At 45.2% G+C, this 27,245-nt stretch overlaps 1 protein-coding gene across 1 annotated transcript in view; it reads left to right on the top strand.

Annotated features, from left to right (window-relative positions):
• LOC112248775 (zinc finger SWIM domain-containing protein 6) overlaps nucleotides 1-27,245 on the top strand; it is a 51,763-nt gene that overhangs the window by 15,710 nt on the left and 8,808 nt on the right. The window contains exons 2-10 of the mRNA XM_024418082.2: nucleotides 19,138-19,494; nucleotides 19,854-20,002; nucleotides 20,943-21,093; nucleotides 22,493-22,672; nucleotides 22,910-23,080; nucleotides 23,329-23,475; nucleotides 25,236-25,382; nucleotides 25,789-26,049; nucleotides 27,038-27,173. Of these exons, the coding sequence (XP_024273850.1) occupies nucleotides 19,138-19,494; nucleotides 19,854-20,002; nucleotides 20,943-21,093; nucleotides 22,493-22,672; nucleotides 22,910-23,080; nucleotides 23,329-23,475; nucleotides 25,236-25,382; nucleotides 25,789-26,049; nucleotides 27,038-27,173 (1,699 nt within the window). The remainder of the gene's footprint in view (nucleotides 1-19,137; nucleotides 19,495-19,853; nucleotides 20,003-20,942; nucleotides 21,094-22,492; nucleotides 22,673-22,909; nucleotides 23,081-23,328; nucleotides 23,476-25,235; nucleotides 25,383-25,788; nucleotides 26,050-27,037; nucleotides 27,174-27,245) is intronic.

Genomic DNA, 27,245 nt, shown 5'->3' with positions numbered 1-27,245 from the left:
CCTCCAGCAGCAGCCAGGAGAACAGCTGACTATATCTGGAGCTTGTGGCCCTGGTTCAGACTCAGCCTCCTCCCCTGGCCCCTAGCCCTGGCCCCTAGCCCTGGCTCCAGCCCCAGCTGAGCTCTGGATCTAGCGCTGGCTCTCTCTGGCCCCCACTTTTAGCCCTGGCCTTCAACCACACTCTAGCTTCCACAGACACATGCACCCTGCACGTACACATGCGCATATACATGCACACTCGTATGAACAGACACACCACCTCACCACAGCCTTTGCTCTGTCCCAGCCCTGGCTCTTTCTCTCTGGCTGGCTGCTATCTCTATCCCTGGCCCTGCCTCAGCTACAGCCTCCCTTTGTCTGGCTCCCAGCCCATGTTCCTGCTCCAGCCCTAGCCCTACCCTATGGAGGCCCCTACAGAGGCCTTTTTGGGGGGTTTTCATCTCCAGTTAGTTCTGGTCCTAGCTCCATATTTGTGTACTATATAGTTCTGAAACAACAAACCCTCTCTGGGCTGTTTAGTCTAAACCTCTGACTGAGCTCATATGGGATGGTTTGATTTGGCGTTGCTGATGGATAGTTAGTTTCATCCAAACCCACTCCCCACTGGGCACAAACTTGTTGAATCAACATTGTTTCAACGTATTATGACATGGAATCTACGTGGGAAATACATTGGATTTGAAAAGAGTCATCAACGTGAACTGTTGTTTTGAAGGTGAAAATGTATCTGCAGGTTTATGTCATCATGGTAAACAATGTTCAATGCAGACAAAACGTTTTATCTAAAATATGTTGAATTTGTCATTTGAAACAAAGTCAGATCTTCAATGTTTATTTCCACTATCAGAAAAAAAACTATAGGCTGGGCAGCACCTCCTACTGGAGAGTTTGATCTACAGCTACCCAGGTCTCCCATCCAGGGTTTTAACCAAGCCCAGCCCTGCTTAGCTTTGATATAACCGAGCAAATGAAATGTAACCATGCTTAAGTCATATCATTCATGATACTATTTAGTTGAGCTAGGACAATAAACCTAAAATTACTGATCTCACATTGCCTTCCTCTTACCAAAGCATTTTGCATATGTTTTGTATTTTTGCAGATTTTGCTACACTTTGTTCTAAAACCAATTATTTGGTCAACAGTAATGGCTAATGCATTGTGGATTCCTTCTATAAAACTATCTCCCTGTCTGTTTCGCTGTTGGCTGCTGTTTGAGTGAGCCACTCTCACTCCCTATCCCCACTGTGCACACGTAGGAGGGAGAGATGCATTCTGAGAAGCACAAGCATGACCGTTGCTCAAATGTAATTGTGGTTAAAAAAAATAAGGTTTTCAAAGCAACTACTGTTGTTCTAGATACAGAGGAAGAGTCGCAGCTTTCTGTAAGTATATACTTGATTTCAAACCTCTTTAATATTGAGTTCATGGCCCACTTTAAAACCGGAGTAGGCTATAGTATAGTTTTGATGCGCCCGCAGGGCGTAGCGCGAACAAGTCTACATCAAGTAGCCTAGGCCTAGTGCTGGAAACTTTTTGTAGGACATTATCCTACATTTACTGTTCGATTAGGCGATTAACCTACATTGCTATAGAGCAACAATATCACATTTAGAGGTAACAATCTCTCTTACTGTTTAGGTCAATATGCACAAAGATGTCGGCAAATTCTCTAAAGTGCCAAATAGAAATCTGATCATTCTGGATCCCATTTTGACAGGTTGCACATCAAAATATAAATTCTGCATTCTCTGGATATGTTAGATGAAATAGGCTACCGTCTCAGTTGTCTAATTTGGCACTTATTTGGCACGTCACGTGCGCGAGCGTTGCAAAATAAATGTAGAAATCTATATTATTAAATTATTGCACCCATACTGCTTCCGTGCACCAATGACTGTCTGCGTTGCCAAGGGCTAAAATAGAATTCAGTTTTATTTCTGATGCAGATTGTCCTACCTCTCCCATCTCCTCATTTGTTTATAGAAGCTGGTACCCACGTCCCATCTCCTCATTGGTTATACCCACGTGGGTAACTGACGACGAACGAGGTCAGTGGTGGTAATGCACCTAATTTATGGAAGTTGCCAATCGCAATATAAAGTCAAGAGAAGAAAAGGCCTGGACGGATGAGAGATGATGACTAGAAATGATTCGGTTGACCGTTTTATGTGTGGATTAATTGGTGGAGTAGAAGACCTTGTGCATTTCAGGTAAAATAACAACTCAATGTTTATATCCCAGGACAATTTAGCTAGCTAAATTGCCATAAATGTTTATTGCTTTTCAACCTGTCCCCAAATTAATATAATTGTTTCAGAGTTTGTTTTGATGTTTGAATCTGTGTGTCGTGATCGTGTTTGGTGTGGGGGGACACAATACATTTATGCATGATGGTGCACGTGCGCAGCCGGTTTGGGTTCCGTGTAACTGTCCATTAAACATTTTTCTATCATTATATTTATTTTTATTGAGAAAAATGGTTACATTTATCACAATATGACTTTTTGGCCATATCGCTTAGCTCTAGCACCTCCCCAAAAATGTATTCATGGAGGAATTAGCCAGGTAAATTCGGTCAACTCTTGAGTTCGACTCGGGATAACCAGTACCACAAAAGTGGCTCACCTTTTTAGCCAGGTACAATTCTACGCTACATCACTGGGGCCGAACTCTCTGCCATCCAGGATGTCTATACCAGGCGGTGTCAGAGGAAGTCCCTTTATGCGCTAACTCTATTTGACTCTGTGCATACACACTGGACTCTACTCACACATACTTACACTCCAACGCACACACTCACTCTCACACAACACGTACACCCACATAACATGTAGACACGGGCACATTCGCCACACACACACACTTACACACTGTATCACATACGCTGCTGCTACTGTCTTATCTATTCTGTTGCATAGTCACTTTACCCCCAACTATACTGTATGTACATTATCTACCTCAATTTCCTCTTACCCCTGCACATCGACTCAGTACCGGTACCCCGTGTGTGTATATATTGTGCTACTACACCTGTTGTTTATGAAGCAGGTGACAATTAAAATTTGATTTGATTTCGTCCTTCACAACTAACCTGCACCGGTGCAGGCCAACTCGGGGCTAACTAGATTTATTCAGAATTAAGTGTCTGAGCCACGAGTTGAGGACCAATGAAATCAGATACCCTTCCTCTCGCAAATGTTGTCGTCATCCCCTTCATTTGAGGAAGAGGAATGATTTTAAATATTTTATTAATCAAATGTTTTTTTTGGTGTGTGAAAAAAATAATGTTAATACCTATCACATTACACATTTTTCTGATGTTGAAATTTACGAGAGGCAAACTGACAGCTGCAAACAACCATAGACATATAATCCATAGATGGCAGTTACCATTCAAGTCAAGACTTGCAGCCATTGCATGCGTACCCATGATTTTAACAGTCAAATTGCCAGGTTTAGAAGTTTAAAAACCCTTCTATGGGTTATTTGTCTATGGCCACAACGCAACAAGAGGTTCCACATATAGAAGGATCGATAGAATGCGAAAAAGGTGGTCGTGCATTGATAAGCAAACCAAAGACGGCATTGATAATGAGTCATAAAATAAAGATGGAAATTCTAAAAGCCTATTTCACATCATAGCTTGCTGAATTTACAAGAACTTTTCTTTCATTTTGATTTCGGCATAAATTAAAATGTGGCGCTAACTCGCCATGGATTGATGTTTCGGGAATTGTCTCTTGAGTTCAGCTTTCAACTAGCCATGTGAGACATGCATGCTCAGTTACAAGCCTGCTAGAGTTAGCGACAGGCGGACGACGTGCAACATCCACCGTCATAGTACAGATTAAGCCTGGCCTGGAATGTGAAGCTAACTGAAGCAGGCTAGCTTTATAAAAGCCTGAGTAGATATAGCTTGCTTCGTAGGATGTGTACATCACGCTAGCCTACATAAACAGGAAATAGGCTCTTGCCTTATGAGCCGTTCTGGCTGGTACAAGACTTGTTTCCAGAGAAGCAGGATTGAAACCAGATTTGTTGCTTTCTGTAATTGTCACTCAGCTGTATGGTAAATCATGCTTTATGGGCTCAGCTCTGCCTGTCTCTTCACCATAACCAATATAGACAGCAGTCCCCCAAACCCCCGCCCGACCCTACACACAGCCTGGGCACACACTAACACAGAGAGAGAATAAAACATGTGACATGTGATTGATTGGGGGGGGGGAGTTCAGAATCAGACACACACACGCTCTCTGAAAAATAAAACGTGACATATGATTGGCGTTGGGGGAGGTAGGGAAATACAATGGGCAGGAGAAGTGGGCCTTCTCGCGTCCCGAGGCAAGCCAGACCAGTTTGATGGTTGCCCAGGGGGGAGTGCCTTTTGTCCCCCATCCCTGTCTGTCAGACTGGAGGATGCTGTGATGAGGCCGAGCCAGGCCTCTGGTGCGTCACATAACAGTGGGAGACGTGAACCACGTCAGACACCTGTCAGTGTTTCTCTGTGTGTTTGACAGACGACTGTAAGTCTAGTCTAGGGCAGGGGGACACATCAGACAGTACTGACACGAGAAAGTTGAGAGAGACACATAGCTGTAGCATGCTGTGGGGCACTCGCACACATGCAATCACATGCACTGTGACACTCGCACACAAATACTACTACCCTTTGTGTAAAATAGGCCGAGACAACCCATTGAGAATCAGCAGTGACGTGACAGAGGATGGTTTCAGTACAGCAACATTGATAATTAGGCCAACCAAGGCTTGGTTCTCAATACAATCTTTGCTGTCGTGGTCGTTTTTGGAGAACTTTCAAAGTTTCCTTTGGAGCCCCACTTTTCTTTGAGCTGTTTAAACCAGGCGCTGACAGCGCTGTTGATGAAAGTGAATCAAACCTGTTGGGGACTTCAAAGTCTTCTCTGCTTTGCCATTTATTAACTAGAACAGAACAACCTCACATACCATATATGGATTCTTCAAAATGCCTGCCTCTGGGGGAAACAGAAGGATGATGAAGAAGACAACAGCCAAACAGCAAGGGGGGGAGGGGGTTATACCTAAAAGCGTTGTAACTGAAACTGACTGCTTTTCAAGAGCGTTTCCAATCAAAAGAAATCTGTGATGCATACAGAGTGTTTGATCAGATATATTTGTGGAGAAGAAATAGTTTTGGCTGAAGATTGATGTGAAGAAGATGCCTTTTGTGTGTTTGTGTGTGTGTCTGTGTGTGTGTGTGCGCACGCTAGTGTGTTTCTGCATTGTATTGGCCTGTAGCAGTAATTAGCTATCTAACCAATATAATGAACTCGGCTCAAGTCAACTGTTCGGTTCTGCTCCCATAATTACATTAGTCCAGAGACTCCTCTCACCTGTCCCCTCTTCCCACTCTGGCTGTCTGTCCAGAACAGCATGGCATTTAGACAAAATATCATTGACCTAATTCAAGGATGGATGCCGTCTTGATCAGCAGAGGGGTCTCTGAACCCCCATTATCATTGCGACGGTCATTGGTTGTACCCCCCATTCACCACCCAACCCCCGCCCTGCTTAACCAGTGTACCATCTCAAATTGAGCTAATGACGATCTCCGACCACAGGCACGTAACAAAAGATGAAACATTGCATTAATATGATTAGTCAGAGTTAGCATTTTTACAGATGATGTTGTAATAGGCCGGATTCAAGCAGTTAATAACAGCCTTGAATACTGTGTTGTCTACTAATGGAATAGAATTCACATTTGAATAGAATAGATACCAGTTAGGTGTGTGAATCATTGGTATTTAGTTTATTTTGGATCCCTATTCGCTACTGCACATGCATCAGCTACTCTTCCTGGGTTCTACATAAAACATGACAAAGTACAGAACAGTAATAGACAACGACGTTTAAAATCATTTTTGTAAAAGAAATTACGTAGAAAATACGAGCTGTATATTGGAAAGAAATCAAGAGACAACAAAAATACTGTTTACACACTATTCATACAGTATAGACACCTGAGTTGCCTAACCCATTCACAGGATTGGTTAACTCTTGAGGCTCCTAGGGTTTCCACTGAGCTAGGTAAATTTACCATTTAGTTTTAATGCACCGTATTGCTGGAACAAAATTCAAAATACATTTCATCTTGATGTTCTGGTGCTGTTAGGGCAATTTAAAGTATTGATTGGGGACCTGTGTGTGCATGAGTGATGCATTCGGGAAGTATTCAGATCCCTTGACTTTTCCCACATTTTTGTTATATAGCCTTATTCTAAAATGGATAAAATAGTTTTTTTCCCCTCATCAATCGACGCACAATACCCCATAATGAAAAAGCAAAAACAGGTTTTTAGAATTTTTGCAAATTTATACAAATAAAAAAAACAGAAATATTACATTTACATAAGTATTCAGGCCCTTTACTCATTTACTTCTTCTTGGGTATGATGCTACAAGCTTGGTACACCTGTATTTGGGGAATTTTTCCCATTCCTCTCTGCAGATCCTCTCAGGTTGGATGGGGAGCGTCGCTGCTCAGCTATTTTCAGGTCTCTCCAGAGATGTTCAATAGGATTCAAGTTAGAGGTCGACCGACTATGATTTTTCAACACCAATACCAATTATTGGAGGACCAAAAAAGCCGATACCGATTAATCGGACGATTTTTATTTATTTATTTGTAATAATGATAATTACAATAATACTGAATGAACACTTATTTTAACTTAACATTTTATTTTATTGATGTATTATATTATTTGTCACATACACATGGTTAGCAGATGTTAATGCGAGTGTAGCGAAATGCTTGTGCTTCTAGTTCCGACAATGCAGTAATAACCAACAAGTAATCTAACTAACAATTCCAAAACTACTGTCTTATACACACAAGTGTAAGGGGATAAAGAATATGTACATAAAGATATATGAATGAGTGATGGTACAGAGCGGCATAGGCAAGATACAGTAGATGGTATCGAGTACAGTATATACATATGAGATGAGTATGTAAACAAAGTGGTATAGTTAAAGTGGCTAGTGATACATGTATTACATAAAGATGCAGTAGATGATATAGAGTACAGTATATACGTATACATATGAGATGAATAATGTAGGGTATGTAAACATTATATTAGGTAGCATTGTTTAAAGTGGCTAGTGATATATTTTACATCATTTCCCATCAATTTCCATTATTAAAGTGGCTGGAATTGAGTCAGTGTGTTGGCAGCAGCCACTCAATGTTAGTGGTGGCTGTTTAACAGTCTGATGGCCTTGAGATAGAAGCTGTTTTTCAGTCTCTCGGTCCCAGCTTTGATGCACCTGTATTGACCTCGCCTTCTGGATGATAGCGGGGTGAACAGGCAGTGGCTCGGGTGGTTGTTGTCCTTGATGATCTTTATGGCCTTCCTGTGCCATCGGGTGGTGTAGGTGTCCTGGAGGGCAGGTAGTTTGCCCCCGGTGATGCGTTGTGCAGACCTCACTACCCTCTGGAGAGCCTTACGGTTGTGGGCGGAGCAGTTGCCATACCAGGCGGTGATACAGCCCGCCAGGATGCTCTCGATTGTGCATCTGTAGAAGTTTGTGTGCTTTTGGTGACAAGCCAAATTTCTTCAGCCTCCTGAGGTTGAAGAGGCGCTGCTGCGCCTTCTTCACGATGCTGTCTGTGTGGGTGGACCAATTCAGTTTGTCTGTGATGTGTATGCCGAGGAACTTAAAATTTGCTACCCTCTCCACTACTGTTCCATCGATGTGGATAGGGGGGTGTTCCCTCTGCTGTTTCCTGAAGTCCACAATCATCTCCTTAGTTTTGTTGACGTTGAGTGGGAGGTTATTTTCCTGACACCACACTCCGAGGGCCCTCACCTCCTCCCTGTAGGCCGTCTCGTCGTTGTTGGTAATCAAGCCTACCACTGTTGTGTCGTCCGCAAACTTGATGATTGAGTTGGAGGCGTGCGTGGCCACGCAGTCGTGGGTGAACAGGGAGTACAGGAGAGGGCTCAGAACGCACCCTTGTGGGGCCCCAGTGTTGAGGATCAGCGGGGTGGAGATGTTGTTGCCTACCCTCACCACCTGGGGGCGGCCCGTCAGGAAGTCCAGTACCCAGTTGCACAGGGCGGGGTCGAGACCCAGGGTCTCGAGCTTGATGACGAGCTTGGAGGGTACTATGGTGTTAAATGCCGAGCTGTAGTCGATGAACAGCATTCTCACATAGGTATTCCTCTTGTCCAGATGGGTTAGGGCAGTGTGGTTGAGATTGCATCGTCTGTGGACCTATTTGGGCGGTAAGCAAATTGGAGTGGGTCTAGGGTGTCAGGTAGGGTGGAGGTGATATGGTCCTTGACTAGTCTCTCAAAGCACTTCATGATGACGGATGTGAGTGCTACGGGGCGGTAGTCGTTTAGCTCAGTTACCTTAGCTTTCTTGGGAACAGGAACAATGGTGGCCCTCTTGAAGCATGTGGGAACAGCAGACTGGGATAGGGATTGATTGAATATGTCCGTAAACACACCAGCCAGCTGGTCTGCGCATGCGCTGAGGGCGCGGCTGGGGATGCCGTCTGGGCCTGCAGCCTTGCGAGGGTTAACATGTTTAAACGTTTTACTCACGTCGGCTGCAGTGAAGGAGAGGCCGCATGTTTTGGTTGCAGGCCATGTCAGTGGCACTGTATTGTCCTTAAAGCGGGCAAAAAAGTTATTTAGTCTGCCTGGGAGCAATACATCCTGGTCCGTGACGGGGCTGGTTTTCTTTTTGTAATCCGTGATTGACTGTAGACCCTGCCACATACCTCTTGTGTCTGAGCCGTTGAATTGAGATTCTACTTTGTCTCTATACTGACGCTTAGCTTGTTTGATTGCCTTGCGGAGGGAATATCTACACTGTTTGTATTCGGTCATGTTACCGGTCACCTTGCCCTGATTAAAAGCAGTGGTTCGCACTTTCAGTTTCACGCGAATGCTGCCATCAATCCACGGTTTCTGGTTTGGGAATGTTTTAATCGTTGCTATGGGAACGACATCTTCAACGCACGTTCTAATGAACTCGCACACCGAATCAGCGTATTCGTCAATGTTGTTGTCTGACGCAATACGAAACATATCCCAGTCCACGTGATGGAAGCAGTCTTGGAGTGTGGAATCAGATTGGTCGGACCAGCGTTGAACAGACCTCAGCGTGGGAGCTTCTTGTTTTAGTTTCTGTCTGTAGGCAGGGATCAACAAAATGGAGTCGTGGTCAGCTTTTCTGAAAGGAGGGCGGGGCAGGGCCTTATATGCGTCGCGGAAGTTAGAATAGCAGTGATCCAAGGTTTTGCCAGCCCTGGTTGCGCAATCGATATGCTGATACAATTTAGGGAGTCTTGTTTTCAGATTAGCCTTGTTAAAATCCCCAGCTACAATGAATGCAGCCTCCGGATGTATGGATTCCAGTTTGCAAAGAATCAAATAAAGTTCGTTCAGAGCCATCGATGTGTCTGCTTGGGGGGGAATATATACGGCTGTGATTATAATCGAAGAGAATTCCCTTGGTAGATAATGCGGTCGACATTTGATTGTGAGGAATTCTAAATCAGGTGAACAGAAGGACTTGAGTTCCTGTATGCTTTTGTGACCACACCACGACTCATTAGCCATAAGGCATACGCCCCCACCCCTCTTCTTACCAGAAAGATGTTTGTTTCTGTCGGCGAGATGCGTGGAGAAACCAGCTGGCTGCACCGACTCCGATAGCGTCTCTCCAGTGAGCCATGTTTCCGTGAAGCAAAGAACGTTACAGTCTCTGATGTCCATTCCAATTAATCGGTCGACCTTTGGTGTACACACACACTACCATTCAAAAGTTTTGAGTCACTTAGAAATGTCCTTGTTTTTGAAAGAAAGGCACATTTTATGTCCATTTTAAAATAACATCAGATTGATCAGAAATACAGTGTAGACATTGTTGTAAATGACTATTGTAGCTGGAAACACGCAACTTTCTTCTGAAACTCGTCAGTCTATTCTTGTTCTGAGAAATGAAGGCTATTCCAACTCTGTGTTGACGGTGCATGTCAGAGCAGAAGCTATACCATGAAGTCCAAGGAACTGTCTGTAGATCTCTGAGATATATGACTCATCACAGTTATATCTGGGGAAGGGTAAAACAGTGGTCTCCATAAATAAAATATGGAACTACCCAGACTTTACCTAGAGCTGGCCGTCAGATCCAACTGAGCAACTGGGTAAGAAGGACTTTGGTCAGGGAGGTGACCATGAACTCAATGACCAATTTGACAGAACGACAGAGTTCCATGGCTGAGATGGAAGAACCTTCCAGGAGGACAACAGTCTCGACAGCACTTCACCAATCTGAGCTTTATGGTAGAGCCAGACGGAAGCAACTCCTGAGAAAAAGGCACATGACAGCACGCCTGGAGTTTCCAAAAGGCATGTGAAAGACTCTTGAGAGCATAAGGCAAAAGATTATGTGGTCTGATGAGACACAAATGGAACTCTTTTGGCCGGAATGCAAAGCGCTTATGTTTGGAGAAAACCAGGCACAGCTCATCAACCGTCTAACACCATCCATACCGTGAAGCATGTGTTGTGGCTGCCTACCTGGTGATGTCAGATACCACTCACTGTGTGTGGGGGTCACTTACACACAGTTACATAGGTCTGCTAGCCATGCTGAACACACACACACACACAACAGACAGCGTTGTCATGGCACCTCGCATGTCAACAAAGAGCTGTGGGGGGATATTCCTTTCTGTCTAGTAGCGGGCAATTCTTCTCAATCATCCGTCAGTAAAGGGTAGCTATTTACAAGTAATGAGAGCCATTTCAGGGAAATAGGATTCTGAAAGGGTTTTGATAATATCAGCTGTCTGCGTTTTTTTTAGCTGGAGAGACCGAAACCAAAAGTGGCTGCAGACCCATTCAGAGTGCTCGGTTCCCTAATCTAGTAACCGCTCTTAGGCAAGTTGTTGACGCGTTCAGTAGGCCCACTCTTTGCCTTCTCCGTGTGTGTGTGTTTGTTTGAGGAAAGAAAAGTGCCCCTGCATATAATGTCAGATGCTTACAGCGTTAAGAGACAATGTTAGCTATGCATTTTATAGCCTATCCATTTAGGGAATATCCTTAACCTCAACGTCAATATTTACAGGAATTGCCTACAGGCAGGAGAATCGACCACCTCTTAAGAACAGTATTATCTCCTCTCTCGCTCTCTCATCCTCTTCATCTCCCTATTCCCTCTCTCCTCCTCAGTATCTGTCGATAGCAGCACTGGGCTGGTGAGATGTTTGACTTTTTCCCTTTTCTTTGTTTTGATATTTGTGTGTGACGGCTGAGGCTTTGACACAGACTCAGCGGAGGGCTGAGAGATGCTAGATGACGTGTGTCAAGTGATATTAAACGTGAGAGCCCTCCATTCCTCCCCTCTCGTTCCTGGCTTTGTCCACTGTGGTTAGTGTGAAGAATGACACGTCTCGTCTCTGTTTGGGGGTAAAAAAAAAAAATGGCATGTCTAATGTATTACCCCTCTAATCGTGCTGGGCAGCATGACCCGGGCTCACTCTGTCCTACATAGACAAAGGCAGCTTCAGGAAGGACAAAGTCAAGCTCAAATAACACCCTATCCCCAACATATTCCCTATATAGTGGTGTTGGTCGAAAGTAGTGCACTTTATATGGAATTTGGTGACAATTGATAGACAAGGCCCAGTGTATGTCTATGTGAAGTAGCCTAAGTGCAAAGGTAAGATGGCGTAGTGATATGTGTCTTGTACCATATGTGCAGTAACATGCTTTTGCGATTTCATATGGGAGCTAATCAGGGCCTGCGGCAGTGAGGAACTATTAGGACACGTTAGCTAATCTAATTGCTAATGAATTCGTCTGTAAGCTGTTGTGGTTCCGTTCACTCTCTGCAGCCTTTGTCCTTTCAATGAGGAATTTAATAATAATAATATAATAGTTTGGTGGGTGTAAATATGTGTCCTGATTCACACATGTACAAGTGTGTATTATACACATGTGTGAAACAGCCATTATCAATTAGGGTTAAAGGGATAGTTCACCCAAATTACAAAATGACACATTGGTTTCCTTACCCTGTAATCAGTTTATGGACAAGCTATGACCGCAATCCATGCTTTGGTTTAGTTTCCGTGGCACTGTTTCCACATGGTAATGTTTTAGCATTTGTGGCACAAATCTCATTCAAGTCATTGGACCGATTTATTAGCATTTCATATCCAAATAATCTGAAAGTATCTAAAATGGATTGTAAAGCTGAACAAAAGTCACTTATAGATGTTTTGAACAAATCTAATATATATGACTTGATGGGATTTGTGCCATGAATGCTAAAACGTTATCATGTGGAAACCGTGCTAGGGAAACTACACCAAGGCATGGATTGCTGTCATACTTTGGCCATAGACTGCTTCTAGGGTAACAAAACAATGTCATTTTGTAATTTGAGTGAACTATCCCTTTAAGTGCCTTGCTCAAAGGCACATCGACAGATTTTTCACCTTGTCAGCTCAGGGATTCGAGCTAGCGACCTTTCAGTTACGGGCCCAAAGCTCTAACCGCTAGGCTACCTGCCTACGGGCTACATGCCCCTCAACGGCTACCTGCCTATGGGCTACCTGTCTATGGGCTACTACTTGAAACCAGGCCATTCACGAATGGATAGTAAATGTGGACTATATCCTAAATGACACTGTTGCAAAAAAGATTTGAGTAGTGTAGAAGTGCGAGAGCTATGCTTATTGATCTGGGTTCTCAGGATAGTAGGCAGTACACTGTGAATGCAAAATGCCAAACAATGAAATATTGGTGTATGGGGGTTAGCTCTTCCAAGCTGTCGTTTTCCTAGGTGTTTAATTTTTCTCTCTGTGTGATGGGACCAGGGAGGTGTGTGTGTTTGTTCCACAGCACCCCCACTACTTCTCTCACCCATACATTCAGGATTGCTAGTTGTTAAATTGGCATGTATGGGTGTGTAGGCTTTTAGTCATCGTTATCTTGGACTGTGGGCAGCGTGTGTGTGTTCATTTGGACAGTGTATGTGTGTGGTTAGGGTGGGGGCTGAGGTGTTAGTAAATCTGGATGTCAATAGTTGATGGTAAACGACCCAAGTGACTCCAGGAAGGAAGGTGTTAAGTCCGAGCCGGTAGGGCTGCGTTATGCTAACGGCAGCTGGCTGAAGCAGAAAGGCGAAGTGCTGCGCTCAGAGGAACCCAGACGGCGAAACCTTTCTCTCCCTCGCTACAGCTGAGCGCTCCCAATGCTTCCCACCCATGTGTGTGTTTTTGTTCTGCGTTTGTGTGTGTGCGTGCGCAGTGCTGGAATGCAGCTTCCCCTCTGGGTGTGTGTGTCTGGTGTGTGACGTCAGCACACACACAGCAGGTCAGTTTAAGGTCACTTACAATCGTCACTCCGTTGATCTACATCCGTGGGTTGTGGGATTTTTAGCGTGTGTCGTGAACACCATTCGGTAACACGATATCCTCGCCAGTCCCACTCCCATAGCAACGTTTACATTTAATTTTAATTTTGTGAAAGCAACGAGTTGCCTTCCCTTGCTAGTAGTAGCTAGCTGGCAGCCTGGCTAGCTGGCTTTTGCCTGGCTAAAAAATACATTAAGCTAGCTAGCCTTTCCAGCTTCCTATGTGAAATATTCCGTTTTATAATGAAAAAAAATACTTGTATTAGAACACATCTTGCGTCTGTGTAGAGCTTGTAGTACGCTTTAGGGCTAGGCATCACTGAGGGAGGGAGGAGTCACATATTCGAGAGAGGAAGAAGGAAAGAGGACGGGTGTGTTTGTGGGAGTAGGAGATATACTTTAGGAGTCAGGAGTGTCTTGGGTGACTTTCCAAGTGGAATGTTTTTAAAGTGTGCTTTTTTTTCAGCGTGGATTTGTACCATTTCTCATGACTTTATGGCCATCGTGCCTTTTTTAATGTAGGTCTAGCCTCATTTGCCCTCTGTCACAGTCTGTAATCCCCTTCCTAATGTAGAGGGTTGTCCTTACAAACACACTCTGCCTTAAAGAGCTGACATTGGCTTTTCAATGGATCCCTAGTACATTAATCTTCACACACACTCACACCAACCCGTTACATTCATCTTCAGCCAAGAGACCGTTGAGGGACTTCTCTTGGTAATTACGCATGCTCATTTCCATGCATATATAATTTCTCTCCCATTTAATGAACTCCACACATGGTTGGGGGATGTATAGACCAACGCCTAGTTTGAGGCATGTGGTTTCAGACATAGGCTAGCCAAAGCCCTGCTGTCCAGATAGTTCAGTTGAATGTCCCACGGATAGTCAAGACAGCCATCCTCTTGCCAAGCTACAGAATCACTCAACAGACCAGTAAACTGTCTGGGCCTGAAAGTCCAATTCAATCAAATTAGACTCCATTTTGTAAGGGATAGTTTGGAAATGATTCCTGACGGATCGTGTGACAACTAAGTGGCGGCTTCACCCGACGAGACCAGAGTAGACTGTCATTTCAGCAGCCGTAGGATGACACCTCCAATCATACACAGACGTGAACACACACACACACACACACACACACACACACACACACACACACACTCCATCCCGATGATTAATATGCAGATTTGCAGTAACATTTGCATGTCCAAGTAATGGAATTGAAATTCACAGAATGTTTGAAGGTTTTTATATATATATATATATATATATATCTGTTAGAGGGGTCATGGCACAAACAGGGCCGCCCTTGGTGCTCAGCTGTGTTATTCCAGCCTATCCCTAACCTAGAGCGCACACAGTTTAACACCCCTAAAGCAGCGTCCCTTGTTTAATGCATTGATCTGTGTTTATGATCTCTGTACGGGGTCTTCCTTTATAGGACCACACACACTCTTCTCTCTCTAACACACACATGGGAATACACATAAGCACCTCTTATGCCCCCCTCCCAGTAAGACTGCACACATGTGAGGTGTACACCCTGAAACCTCTGATTCTTTATTTTCTTCTTATATGAACGTATAAACTAAGCCATTTGAGGTCATTTCAGATGGATGACATCACTCACTTTTTGAAGGGTTCCTAGTTCCACCCAGAACTCCAAGTGTCCATCCCAAATGGCACCCTGTTCCCTATATAGTGCACTACCTTTGACCAGGACCCATACGGATATGCATCCCAACTCTGGTTCTACAGTAGATCTTCTTTCAGGCCGATGAAATTCCAGACTAGCAACATGCTCTTTAGGTACCATAGGATCCCTCTGGCTACCATAGGATCCCTCTGGCTACCATAGGATCCCTCTGGCTACCATAGGATCCCCTTCTGTTGCGTTCTTCTGCTTTGGGGTAATTTGATTAAATCTCAAAGCTAAAGTGGCGAATGAGCCTTACTTCTCTTCTCTCTATCCTCTTCTCTATGACCCCCCCACACACACACACACACACACACAGGACTGTGTCATATTATATCTAAGTGACAGTTACTCATAAACCAATTCAGCAAATACATTTCATGAACCACCCGCCGCTGTGGCTGAATTGTCTGCATTGACTTGGAAATATATGTATGATGCTCAGTCTAATTTACCCCAGTGGTTGCAAACTGAGAGCTTTTGTGCTTAGGCAAGCAGCCTCTCAGCCTCAACTAGGTCTTTTAATGTGGGAATGCTCAAATCCTATATAAAGCCTACATTCTTCCTCCTGTGGGTCGGAGTGGGTTAATTCTGGAGGGGCTTTGGCCTCTCCTTCTCCCTGAAATAAGATCAGGGTTTTGGTATTTTGGGGGCCCCATGTCGTTGAATGAGAGGAAGGAGGGCTTGTAGCTGGTCGAGAGAGCTTGCTGGCTTATCACCACTCATACGGTTTCAAAATCTGGAGAGAGAGAGAGAGAGAGAGAGAGAGAGTATCTAGGCTAGTGCTTTGATGTGGGGCCCCAAGTGTATGGGTGGTCCGGAGGCCCTGTGGGTTTACACATACACTCACTCTCTACTGCTTGCATACACTCCTCCCGCTTTCACTCTTCACTCACTCGCTCTCTCACACTCACACACACACACACACTCAGGGTGTGCTTGAAGCCAAGTGTGATTTCACCAGACCGGTCATGAGGGGTTTCTAGGGCAACCTCACAGAGGCCTTGTTCTAAAAATGTCCGCCACGGTTCCTTTGAAAGTCCGCCCTGGCCTTTCCAACACACAGCAACAGCCCTAAGCTGCACTCTGCAGCTGCAGGTGACGGGAACACACAGTCTAATAGCTAGCACATGAGATACTGAAGGCCTCATACCAACCAGCAGTCGGGGGAAGAAGAGGGAGCGAAAGGTGTGTGTGTGTGTGTGTTTTTTGTGCGTTTTCATGTTTTGTATGTGTGTAAGAGAGGGAGGGAGCACCCAATAACGAGCCATGGCAGCAGTCTTAAAATGTGATCGGCTTTGGTGTTTATTGTGTTATGGAATCTATCTGGACTCTGCTTTTAAGAGTTTGCCATAGGTTTTTATCAAACCTTTGTTTGACGTTTCCATTTGATTTCTTTTATCACTATTCGTCATTGTATGATGTATGTTTCTGTTCTGCTAAAACAATAAGTGATAGGTAGGTGTTAGTTTTTCTACAGGCGTGTATCAGAGCTGCCCGAGTACTCTTTATGAACCGCACATGTTTCTGATGTCCTTGTTATTCTGCTCTTTGGACTGGTACTTGCTTGTGAAAGGTTGGAGAGCACACGCTGAACCGGTTTCTGAGACGTGCGCGCGCGCACACACACTGTTTTTAAGAGTAGCATTATTGCTCTGAGACGCGGCTTAGGCCCGAATCCTTCCATCCAAAGGCCGTGGGGATCAAACAAACAGCATGGAGTCTCACCGGTTCAAATCAAATCCAATTTTATTTGTCACATGCAGATGTTAATGCGAGTGTAGCGAAATGCTTGTGCTTCTAGTTCTGACAATGCAGTAATAACCAACGAGTAATCTAACCTAACAATTTCACAACAACTACCTTATACACACAAGTGTAAAGGAATGAAGAATATGTACATAAAAATATATGAATGAATGATGGTACAGAACTGCATAGGCAAGATGCAGTAGATGGTATCGAGTACAGTATATACATATGTGATGTGTAATGTAGGGTATGTAAACATTATATGAAGTGTCATTGTTTAAAGTGGCTAGTGATACATTTCTCATACATTTTTACATTATTAAAGTGGCTAGAGTTGAGTCAGTATGTTAGCAGGAGCCACTCAATGTTAGTGGTGGCTGTTTAACAGTCTGATGGCCTTGAAATAGAAGCTGTTTTTCAGTCTCTCGGTCCCAGCTTTGATGCACCTGTACTGACTTCGCCTTCTGGATGATAGCGGGGTGAACGGGCAGTGGCTCGGGTGGTTGTTGTCCTTGATGATCTTTATGGCCTTCCTGTGCCATCGGGTGGTGTAGGTGTCCTGGGGGCAGGTAGATTGCCCCCCCGGTGATGCGTTGTGCAGACCTCACTACCCTCTGGAGAGCCTTACGGTTGTGGGCGGAGCAGTTGCCGTACCAGGCGGTGATACAGCCCGACAGGATGCTCTCGATTGTGCATCTATAAAAGTTTGAGTGCTTTTGGTGACAAGCTGAATTTCTTCAGCCTCCTGAGGTTGAAGAGGCGCTGCTGCGCCTTCTTCACTACGCTGTCTGTGTGGGTGGACCAATTCAGTTTGTCTGTGATGTGTACGCCGAGGAACATTAAAACTTACTACCCTCTCCACTACTGTCCCATCGATGTGGATAGGGGGGTGCTCCCTCTGCTGTTTCCTGAAGTCCACGATCATCTCCTTTGTTTTGTTGACGTTGAGTGTGAGGTTATTTTCCTGACACCACACTCCGAGGGCCCTCACCTCCTCCCTGTAGGCCGTCTCGTCGTTGTTGGTAATCAAGCCTATCACTCTAGTGTCGTCTGCAAACTTGATGATTGAGTTGGAGGCGTGCATGGCCACGCAGTCATGGGTGAACAGAGAGTACAGGAGAGGGCTCAGAACACACCCTTGTGGGGCCCCATTGTTGAGGATCAGCAGGGTTGTTAGATGTCTACCTCTACCTGCTCCCCCATTTTTGCCGTTCATTCTTCATAAAGGGTTTATTTTAGCATGGGGGTAGGCTTCGGGTTGCGACCACTTTCGTTGCGGTCTCATCTTGTATGGGATGCCGTATTCAAGCCTCCCTCTGGTAATGCACGGCCCCATGTCGAGTAGCGGCAGCAGCTTTGATATCCCTGTTATTACACTGCTGATATCACAGCAAGCCACATCCCTTTTGATAAGCGTATTTATGCATGTATGTCTCCACTTGGCCCCAATATGTTTTTATCTCACTCGCGCTCTCTATGAAGCACATAAATTAAATCATACCACTCTTGTCCCCATGGCCCCTCCCCAATATTAATAAATGCATGATCTCACGCTGGCTGCGTCTCTTTCATATGCTCATCAGTGTGTGTTTTAATACCAGCGCTAGCAGCCCTGCCCTCCTCATGCATATTCATAGTGGAATAATGACCCCCCCCTCCTCCGCCTCTGGAAACGCAGCGCTCAGGAGGAGATCAAACACTATTCAAATGAGCGGGCTAGATTATTGATACACACACATACTTTGCATCTCTCACTCTCTCTATCTGTGCTGCTATCGTTGTTGACCCAACCTTCCACAGGACGTCTATCTGTACTCAATGTGGCCATGCTTTTATGTTCGGAGAATATTGAATATCTTTGCACCCCTTTTCATAAGGTTTAGGAAGGTTTACGTGATCCTTACCCATGACATGCCTTTTATTGAGAGGACATGGCTTTGTCATTTTTAATTCAATAAAATGTCAATTGCTTGATTTAGTTAACATCTCCCTGATGTTTTTGTGTTGTTTTAGACAGGTTTGGGCTTCTGTGTCCTAAGTCCTGCATGACGTCCCAATCATAATGGGCTTGAAGTTCATAGCCCTGTCTTTTTTTTTCCCCCTCTCCTCTTTTATATCCTCCTCTTTTATATCCTATCGCTCACCCCCCTTTCTTTCACCTCTCCTCTTCTTTTTTTTTTATAGTGGATGCACAATAAAGGCTTGTTGAAACACATTGTTTTTTCTTCTTCTCTCTTCCTCCTTCCCAGGGTTCCATCTGAGTGGTACGGTAACAGACACGGCCACGTCCTCTCAGCCTGAGATGGTCTGCAGCGTGAGCGTGAGCTTCGACCGCTGTAAGATCACCGCGGTGACCTGTAGCTGCGGCAACAAGGACATATTCTACTGCGCCCACGTGGTAGCGCTGGCCCTGTACCGCGTACGGAAGCCCGAGCAGGTCAAACTGCACCTGCCCATCTCAGAGACGCTGTTCCAGATGAGCAGAGATCAGCTGCAGAAGTTTGTCCAGTACCTGATATCAGTGCATCATACAGAGGTGTTGCCCACCGCACAGAAACTGGCAGATGAGATCCTGTCAACCAACTCTGAGATCAACCAGGTCCACGGTGAGTGTGTAGGCCCCACTGAGGACATTGACTCGGGGCTAAAGGTAAAGGCTGGGCAGATCAATGCTGCTCATTAGTCTGATCCTGCCTGTAAACTAAAGCTCTGTCCACCTCTAAACAACACTAAAGACCTGGCCTTTATTTACCTTAGAGATATGGTTAGGTTAAAGGGTGAAAGGTTTCTACAGCTCCACAAGTTACCTTAAATTAGATTAGAGTTCTTTATTAAACAAATCAAATGTAGGATGTCTCATTGTGTGTTTGTGTGTCTGCATGTGTAGGGGCCTCGGATCCCAGGGGCCCGTGTGGATAATGAGAAATGTGTGGGTAGCTAAACCTCTCTGTCTCTGTGTGTGTAGGGGCCCCGGACCCCACTGCAGGGGCCAGTGTGGATGATGAGAACTGTTGGCACTTGGATGAGGAGCAGGTCCAGGAGCAGGTGAAACTCTTCCTGTCACAGGGAGGATACCATGGCTCTGGGAAACAACTAAACCTCCTGTTTAGCAAGGTAACACACCACACACACATGCCCATCAGACACACACCTGAGCATCAGACACACACACACACACTCCCCTCCTCTAGACACTCACCGCTTCTCTGTGTAAAACTTTGCAATGACTATTATTAATCAACATTGCATCAACATTGCATTTCTCCCAGTGTATTTCCACAGCCAAGTTGTTTCTGTTCAGTTCAAAGCCACTGTTAGTGGCTCTGTTAGTCTAAAGAGCCATTAGCATGGCAGTTGGCACATACATTAAACAGTACAATTGTTGAGGTTTGATGTTGCTTTTAGCCCTTGATGTATACCTGTCTCTACACCAGATGAGTGTTAGTCTGGCTGGTGTGCCAACCTCAGCAATATCATATGCTCTTCTAGTGTAGATTTAGCCTAATTTAAAATATATACTTTGTGTCCCAAATGACACCCTGTCACCTATGTTGTGCACTATTTGATAATGGCCCACCTGGAGACTGGTCAAAAGTAGTTCTTATAGAATAGGGTATGGATTTTCGTCAGAAGTAGTGCACTACATAGAGAAAGTGTGCCGTTAGGGACACAACCTAAAGCCTAGCGCTAATGTGAAATATTTAGCCTAGTGCTAATGTGAAATATTTAGCCTAGCACTAAAGTGAAATATTTATCCTAGCGCTAAATGTGAAATATTTAGCCTAGCGCTAAATGTGAAATATTTAGCCTAGCGCTAAATGTGAAATATGTAGCCTAGCGCTAAATGTGAAATATGTAGCCTAGTGCTAATGTGAAATATGTAGCCTAGCGCTAATGTGAAATATGTAGCCTAGCCCTAATGTGAAGTATTTAGCCTAGAACCTCCGCCCCTAGTTTTAACATCTGCCTGCATTAAGCTCTACACACACACACACGCACGCACGCACGCACGCACGCACACACACACACTGATGCCTTCCTCCCTGTCCCATAGGTGAGGGAGATGCTGCGTATGCGTGACTCCAACGGAGCACGGATGTTAACACTGATCACAGAACAGTTTATGGCCGACCCTCGCTTGGCACTGTGGAGACAGCAGGGCACCACCATGAACGACAAGTACAGACAGCTCTGGGACGAACTAGGTGAGCGCATATATATACACACACACACTAATGAACTGCAGAATAGATAACATTTGCAAACAAAAATGCATGCTCACACACATACAGTAGGCTTCTTTATGTACTGTACATATTTACTGATACAGACAACACAAATGACAACCTTACATACTGTTGTATTTATCATTCAACTCTGCTGCCATCTTCTACACATGCAATCACCATACCATACTCCCTTTATCTCTGCTTAATTATTTATTTATCGACTTTAAGATAGGAAGCACTCACATGTCCACTGTGGCCTTCAGTACAGATTACTTGTACACACACACACACACACACACACACACACTGATTGAGGTTTTTGGGTTATGCAGCCTTTATGTTAGTTGTTCTCTCCTGCTAATGTGCAAATGGGGACAAAAACGTCTCTGGATGTCAACCTCCTATTTTCATTTCTGTATTCTCACATTTATTATTTCCCAGACAGACAGTTTTCTGCTTTTATTTGTATTTTTAGAAGTGTAACAATGCGTTGACGTCCAGACTCTCGGAGTCCTTTCTGCTTGATATGTGGCAAATGCTGCTTCTCGCCTCGGCTGCTTTCCACTTTTGTCTTTTAGTCCTCCTCAGGGCCGCTACTTCTCTCCTCTCATCTAGACACAGCCATCCTTCCTTCATTTCTCCTCTACTTCATCTCTGTTGGGCGAACCACCCCTTTTTCTTTTTTCTGACCATCTGTCCTTGTTGCTCTCTCTCTGCCTTTCTGAACATTTTCACCCCCTTTATGGCCACATCATAGTTGTAATAGCTGTGTGTGTGTGTGTGTGTGTGTGTGTGTGTGTGTGTGTGTGTGTGTGTGCGTGCGTTAGCTGATGTGTTTTTGGATTGTCTTTGACACTCGTCCTACATCTTCCTGAATGTGTTATGATATCCATGGAGACTTCTTCACTTTTAGTCTTTTAGTTTGTTTCTGTTTACCTGGTATTGATGCATGCAGTGTGTGTCTGTGACAGTGCGTGAAGGACAAATACAGTTCCCGCTTTTCAAAGAGTTTGTCGACAAGGAAAGTTTGTGCGTCAGCGCAAGACTATATCTACAACTACAAAGTATGCAACTCCCTTACGTTTTGCGGGGGGGGGGTTACGGAATATCTAAACTTTGGATTTCTTTGAAAAGTTGGATAAACTTTAAATCCCATCTCTAAATAACAACACGACAATAGACCAAAGAATGTGGGTCCAAAACAAAAGATTGACGAGATCTGTTTTACCTGCAGTTTAGTTTGGTTCTGTGGGTTTACCACCTTCAGACTACTCTCCTGATTTTAGCCTGAAGTCAAACATGACCTTGGGTAGGATAAGACCTAACCTGTGTGTGCGTGCGCGTTTGCGTGTGCATGTGTGGTTTGTGTGTGCAGGTGCCCTGTGGATGTGTATCGTGTTGAACCCCCACTGTAAGACGGAGCAGAAGTGCTCGTGGCTCAGAGAGCTGAGGAGGTGGAACAGCGTGGACGTGTGCCCCTGGGAGGATGGTAACCATGGCAACGATCTGCCCAACCTCACCCACTCCCTGCCTCAGGGTGCCCATGGCAACCAAGGTGAGAGACGGGACTCTTTCTTTCTCCACATCAACCCTCCATCTTTCTTTCTCTCTGTGTATATCTGTCTTTCTTGTCTTCTCGTTCTCCCACGCTCCATCTCTCTCTTTTGTTAGCCTGCAGCTAACGTTTGAACTCTCCCTCCCTCCAGTACCCTCTCCCACTTCATCCCTCTATCCCTCCTCCCTTCTCTCTTCTCTGTCTAATGCGAGTCTCTCTCCCTCTCCATCCTGTCAGAGTCGCGTCCCCACAGGACGGTGTTCACACGGGCAATCGAGGCGTGTGACCTCCACTGGCAGGATCGTCACCTGCAGCACATCATTGCCAGCGACCTCTATGCCAACTACTGTTACCACGACAACCAGGACGGCTCGCTCTTCGACACACGTGGATGGCCCATGTGGCACGGTGAGTGTGTGTGTGTTTGAGAGTGTGTTTATCTTTAGTGTGTATCGTGATGATTGGTGTGTGTGTGTGTGTAAAGGGGAAACAGAGAACTGTGAGTATATTTATTTTTTGTGTGTATTGTGATGCTTGGTGTATGTAAAGGGGAAACGGAGGACTGTGTGTCGTCTTATGTCAAGTGGTCACATTTTGCCAAAAGCCTTATAGAAAGGGATAAAGACAACATTAGTTAATCTCTCTGTGTCTCTCAGAACACGTCCCGACGGCTTGTGCTCGGGTGGACGCCCTGCGTTCCCATGGTTACCCCCGCGAAGCACTTCGATTGGCCATTGCCGTGGTAAACACACTACGACGGCAGCAGCAGAGACAACTGGAGCACTTCCGCCGACATAAGAAAGGTCAGACTGCACTTACTAGATGACATAGGACTGCTGTAAAGCCTCAATGGACTCTTATAAAGCCTCATAGTGCAGATATAGAGCTCTGTTACATACTAAAATAGTAGTGTCAATAGGGTTGACACTATGTTACTACAGTGAGGGGGAAAAGTATTTGATCCCCTGCTGATTTTGTACGTTTGCCCACTGACAAAGAAATGTTCAGTCTATAATTTTAATGGTAGGTTTATTTGAACAGTGAGAGACAGAATAACAACAAAAAAATCCAGAAAAACGCATGTCAAAAATGTTATAAATTGATTTGCATTTTAATGAGGGAAATAAGTATTTGACCCCTCTGCAAAACATGACTTAGTACTTGGTGGCAATCAGAGGTCAGACGTTTCATGTAGTTGGCCACCAGGTTTGCACGCATCTCAGGAGGCATTTTGTCCCACTCCTCTTTGCAGAACTTCTCCAAGTCATTAAGGTTTCGAGGCTGACGTTTGGCAACTCGAACCTTCAGCTCCCTCCACAGATTTTCTATGGGATTAAGGTCTGGAGACTGGCTAGGCCACTCCAGGACCTTAATGTGCTTCTTCTTGAGCCACTCCTTTGTTACCTTGGCTGTATGTTTTGGGTCATTGTCATGCTGGAATACCCATCCACGACCCATTTTCAATACCCTGGCTGAGAGAAGCAGGTTCTCACCCAGGATTTGACGGTACATGGCCCCGTCCATCGTCCCTTTGATGCGGTGAAGTTGTCCTGTCCCCTTAGCAGAAAAACACCCCCAAAGCATAATGTTTACACCTCCATGTTTGACGGTGGGGATGGTGTTCTTGGGGTCATAAGCAGCATTCCTCCTCCTCCAAACATGGCGAGTTGAGTTGATGCCAAAGAGCTCCATTTTGGGCTCAGCTGACCACAATACTTTCACCCAGTTGTCCTCTGAATCATTCAGATGTTCATTGGCAGACTTCAGACGGGTATGTATATGTGCTTTCTTGAGCAGGGGGACCTTGCGGGCGCTGCAGGATTTCAGTCCTTCACGGCGTAGTGTGTTACCAATTGTTTTCTTGGTGACTATGGTCCCAGCTGCCTTGAGATCATTGACAAGATCCTCCCCCTAGATTCCTCACCGTTCTCATGATCATTGCAACTCCACGAGGTGAGATCTTGCATGGAGCCCCAGGCCGAGGGAGATTGACAGTTCTTTTGTTTCTTCCATTTGCAAATAATCGCACCAACTGTTGTCACCTTCTCACCAAGCTGCTTGGCGATGGTCTTGTAGCCCATTACAGCCTTGTGTAGGTCTACAATCTTGTCCCTGACATCCTTGGAGAGCTCTTTGGTCTTGCCCATGGTAGAGAGTTTGGAATCAGATTGATTGATTGCTTCTGTGGACAGGTGTCTTTTATACAGGTAACAAACTCAGATTAGGAGCACTCCCTTTAAGAGTGTTCTCCTAATCTCAGCTCGTTACCTGCATAAAAGACACCTGGGAGCCAGAAATCTTTCTGATTGAGAGGGGGTCAAATACTTATTTCCCTCATTAAAATGCAAATCAATTTATAACATTTTTGACATGCGTTTTTCTGGATTTTTTTGTTGTTATTCTGTCTCTCACTGTTCAAATAAACCTACCATTAAAATTATAGACTGATCATTTCTTTGTCAGTGGGCAAACGTACAAAATCAGCAGGGGATCAAATACTTTTTTCCCCTCACTGTATGTGCCCTGTAGTTTCCCCTCACTGTATGTGCCCTGTCTGTGACAGAGCTGCTCCATAAAGCCATCACCTCCATAACCAACATGGAAGGCTGGGTGGGTCACCCCCTGGATCCCATCGGAACCCTGTTCAGCACCCTCACTGAGACGGGACGGGGGGCAGAGGAGGGGGCCAACACCTGCCTTGACCTCTCAGGTACTAAAAATAATAATCAATCTAGTCTTCTTTGTCTCCATTTTAGATTCTACTCTTCTTTTTTTTCCTCACTCAGATGGTCCCTCTCTCAACCCTTCCCTCACATTTCCCTTTTCTTATCCCTCTGTCTTTCCTCTCCTAGTAAAAAAATTGTCACGGCACACGCTACGCTGGCCCGGTGATATGGAAAAGTACTAGCTGGAGGTCTTGGGCCCGTCCCAAATACTTTGACCTGGGACGTGGTCAAATGTGCAGTCTGTAGGGTGCTGTTTGGGACTGACCCTCGGTGTTGTGGACTAGGAGGGAGGCTCCAAACCTCAGAACACTGAAAAACTGACTACTAGGTACTGACCCTTTGTGTGTCTCTCTCTCTCTCTCTCTCTCTCTCTCTCTCTCTCTCGCTTAGATTGTTCCAGTGTGGTGAGTCGTGCGGAGCTGCAGCGGTTGCCAGTGCAGAGGTTGCTAGGCGAGGGCGAATCATACGGGGCGCTGGCTGTAGAGACTGCTCTGATTGGCTTAGGCCAGCAGAGGGTCATGCCTGATGGGCTGTATGCCCAGGAGAAGGTGTGTCGCAACGAAGAGCAGCTATTGGCCAAGCTGCAGGAAGTGGAGCTGGATGACACGCTGGTCAAGATCTTCCGCAAACAAGCCGTCTTCCTGTTAGAGAGTGAGGACACACACACACACACAGTGTCCTTTATTTTGGTTATTGGATAAAGTGTCAAATAATCTTCCATACGGTTGTTATGAATGTGTGGAGAGTGTTTCCATGGCTGAGCTGTAGCTGTGTGAGGTAAAACGAGAGCGAGCTTTTGGTCTCTCCTTCCCGCTCTCCTTCTCTCTCTCCAAGAATTGAGGCTTTATGCTGAAGCACATTTCACTCCTCCATCTCAATATTTATTATCTTATTATCTTTCATTCAGTGGGGTAAATATAACTAGAACCGCCTTAAGCCAGACCAAAATAAGCCTCACAGTAAAACTAGCGATGTGTCGGCAGCCACACACACACACACTGTACTGACATCTTGTACTGGGACAGAATGTGACTGCTGTGGTTTGGTTATGGGAGTGGGAGAGATGGTAGACCCAGCCCTCAAACTTCCAGTCCCACCCTAACCCCTGCCTCTGCCCAGGATGACCACCCACCTCTGGGCTGGTTGGTAATTGAGTCCCAGGCTCTAAGGCCTAAGACTGCTGGAGACTGTAATGGGGCTCGTGGTCTGTGGTTGGGGGGGTGTAATGGGGCTTGTGGTCGGGAGGTGGGGAGGGGCTGTTCAGTCTAGAATAACCCAGTGGAGATGAGGGGAGGGAAGCATAGTCTGCACATCTGGCCATATGGTATTCACCACGTCATGGTGACCGCTTTGTGCTGCGTGGCCTTTTCTCCTCTGGACTGAGACTGGGAGGAGGAAACTATGATAGCCACTGTCTAGCCACGCAATAGTACACACACACACACACACTTATAAGTATGCTGTACTCACACATTCTCCTTTTATACGGCACCACAAACCGAAATATAATTAAATGTATTTTCTATTTTTGCATCTGATATTTCAATGTTCTTTTAATTGGTTCCAAACTGTTTTACCCCCTCTCTTCGCACTGGTCTGTGGGTTAACATGTTCTTCCTCCCTCCGTGTGGGTCTCCAGGTGGGCCATACAGTGGCCTGGGAGAGATTGTCCACAGAGAGAGTGTTCCCATGCATACCTTCACCCGCTATCTCTTCACCTCTCTCCTACCTCATGACGCTGAACTGGCGTACAAGATTGCACTGAGAGCCATGCGGTGAGTCTCTCACCTTATCATTATTTGTGTTGCGTTTGTGTTTTGCGTGCGCGTGTGTTATGCAGATGGGGC

Source organism: Oncorhynchus tshawytscha, linkage group LG04, assembly GCF_018296145.1.
Source record: "Oncorhynchus tshawytscha isolate Ot180627B linkage group LG04, Otsh_v2.0, whole genome shotgun sequence".
NCBI classification, from domain to species: domain Eukaryota; kingdom Metazoa; phylum Chordata; class Actinopteri; order Salmoniformes; family Salmonidae; genus Oncorhynchus; species Oncorhynchus tshawytscha.
Note: the sequence above shows the minus strand (reverse complement) of the source record. Positions and strands in the feature narration are given on the sequence as shown.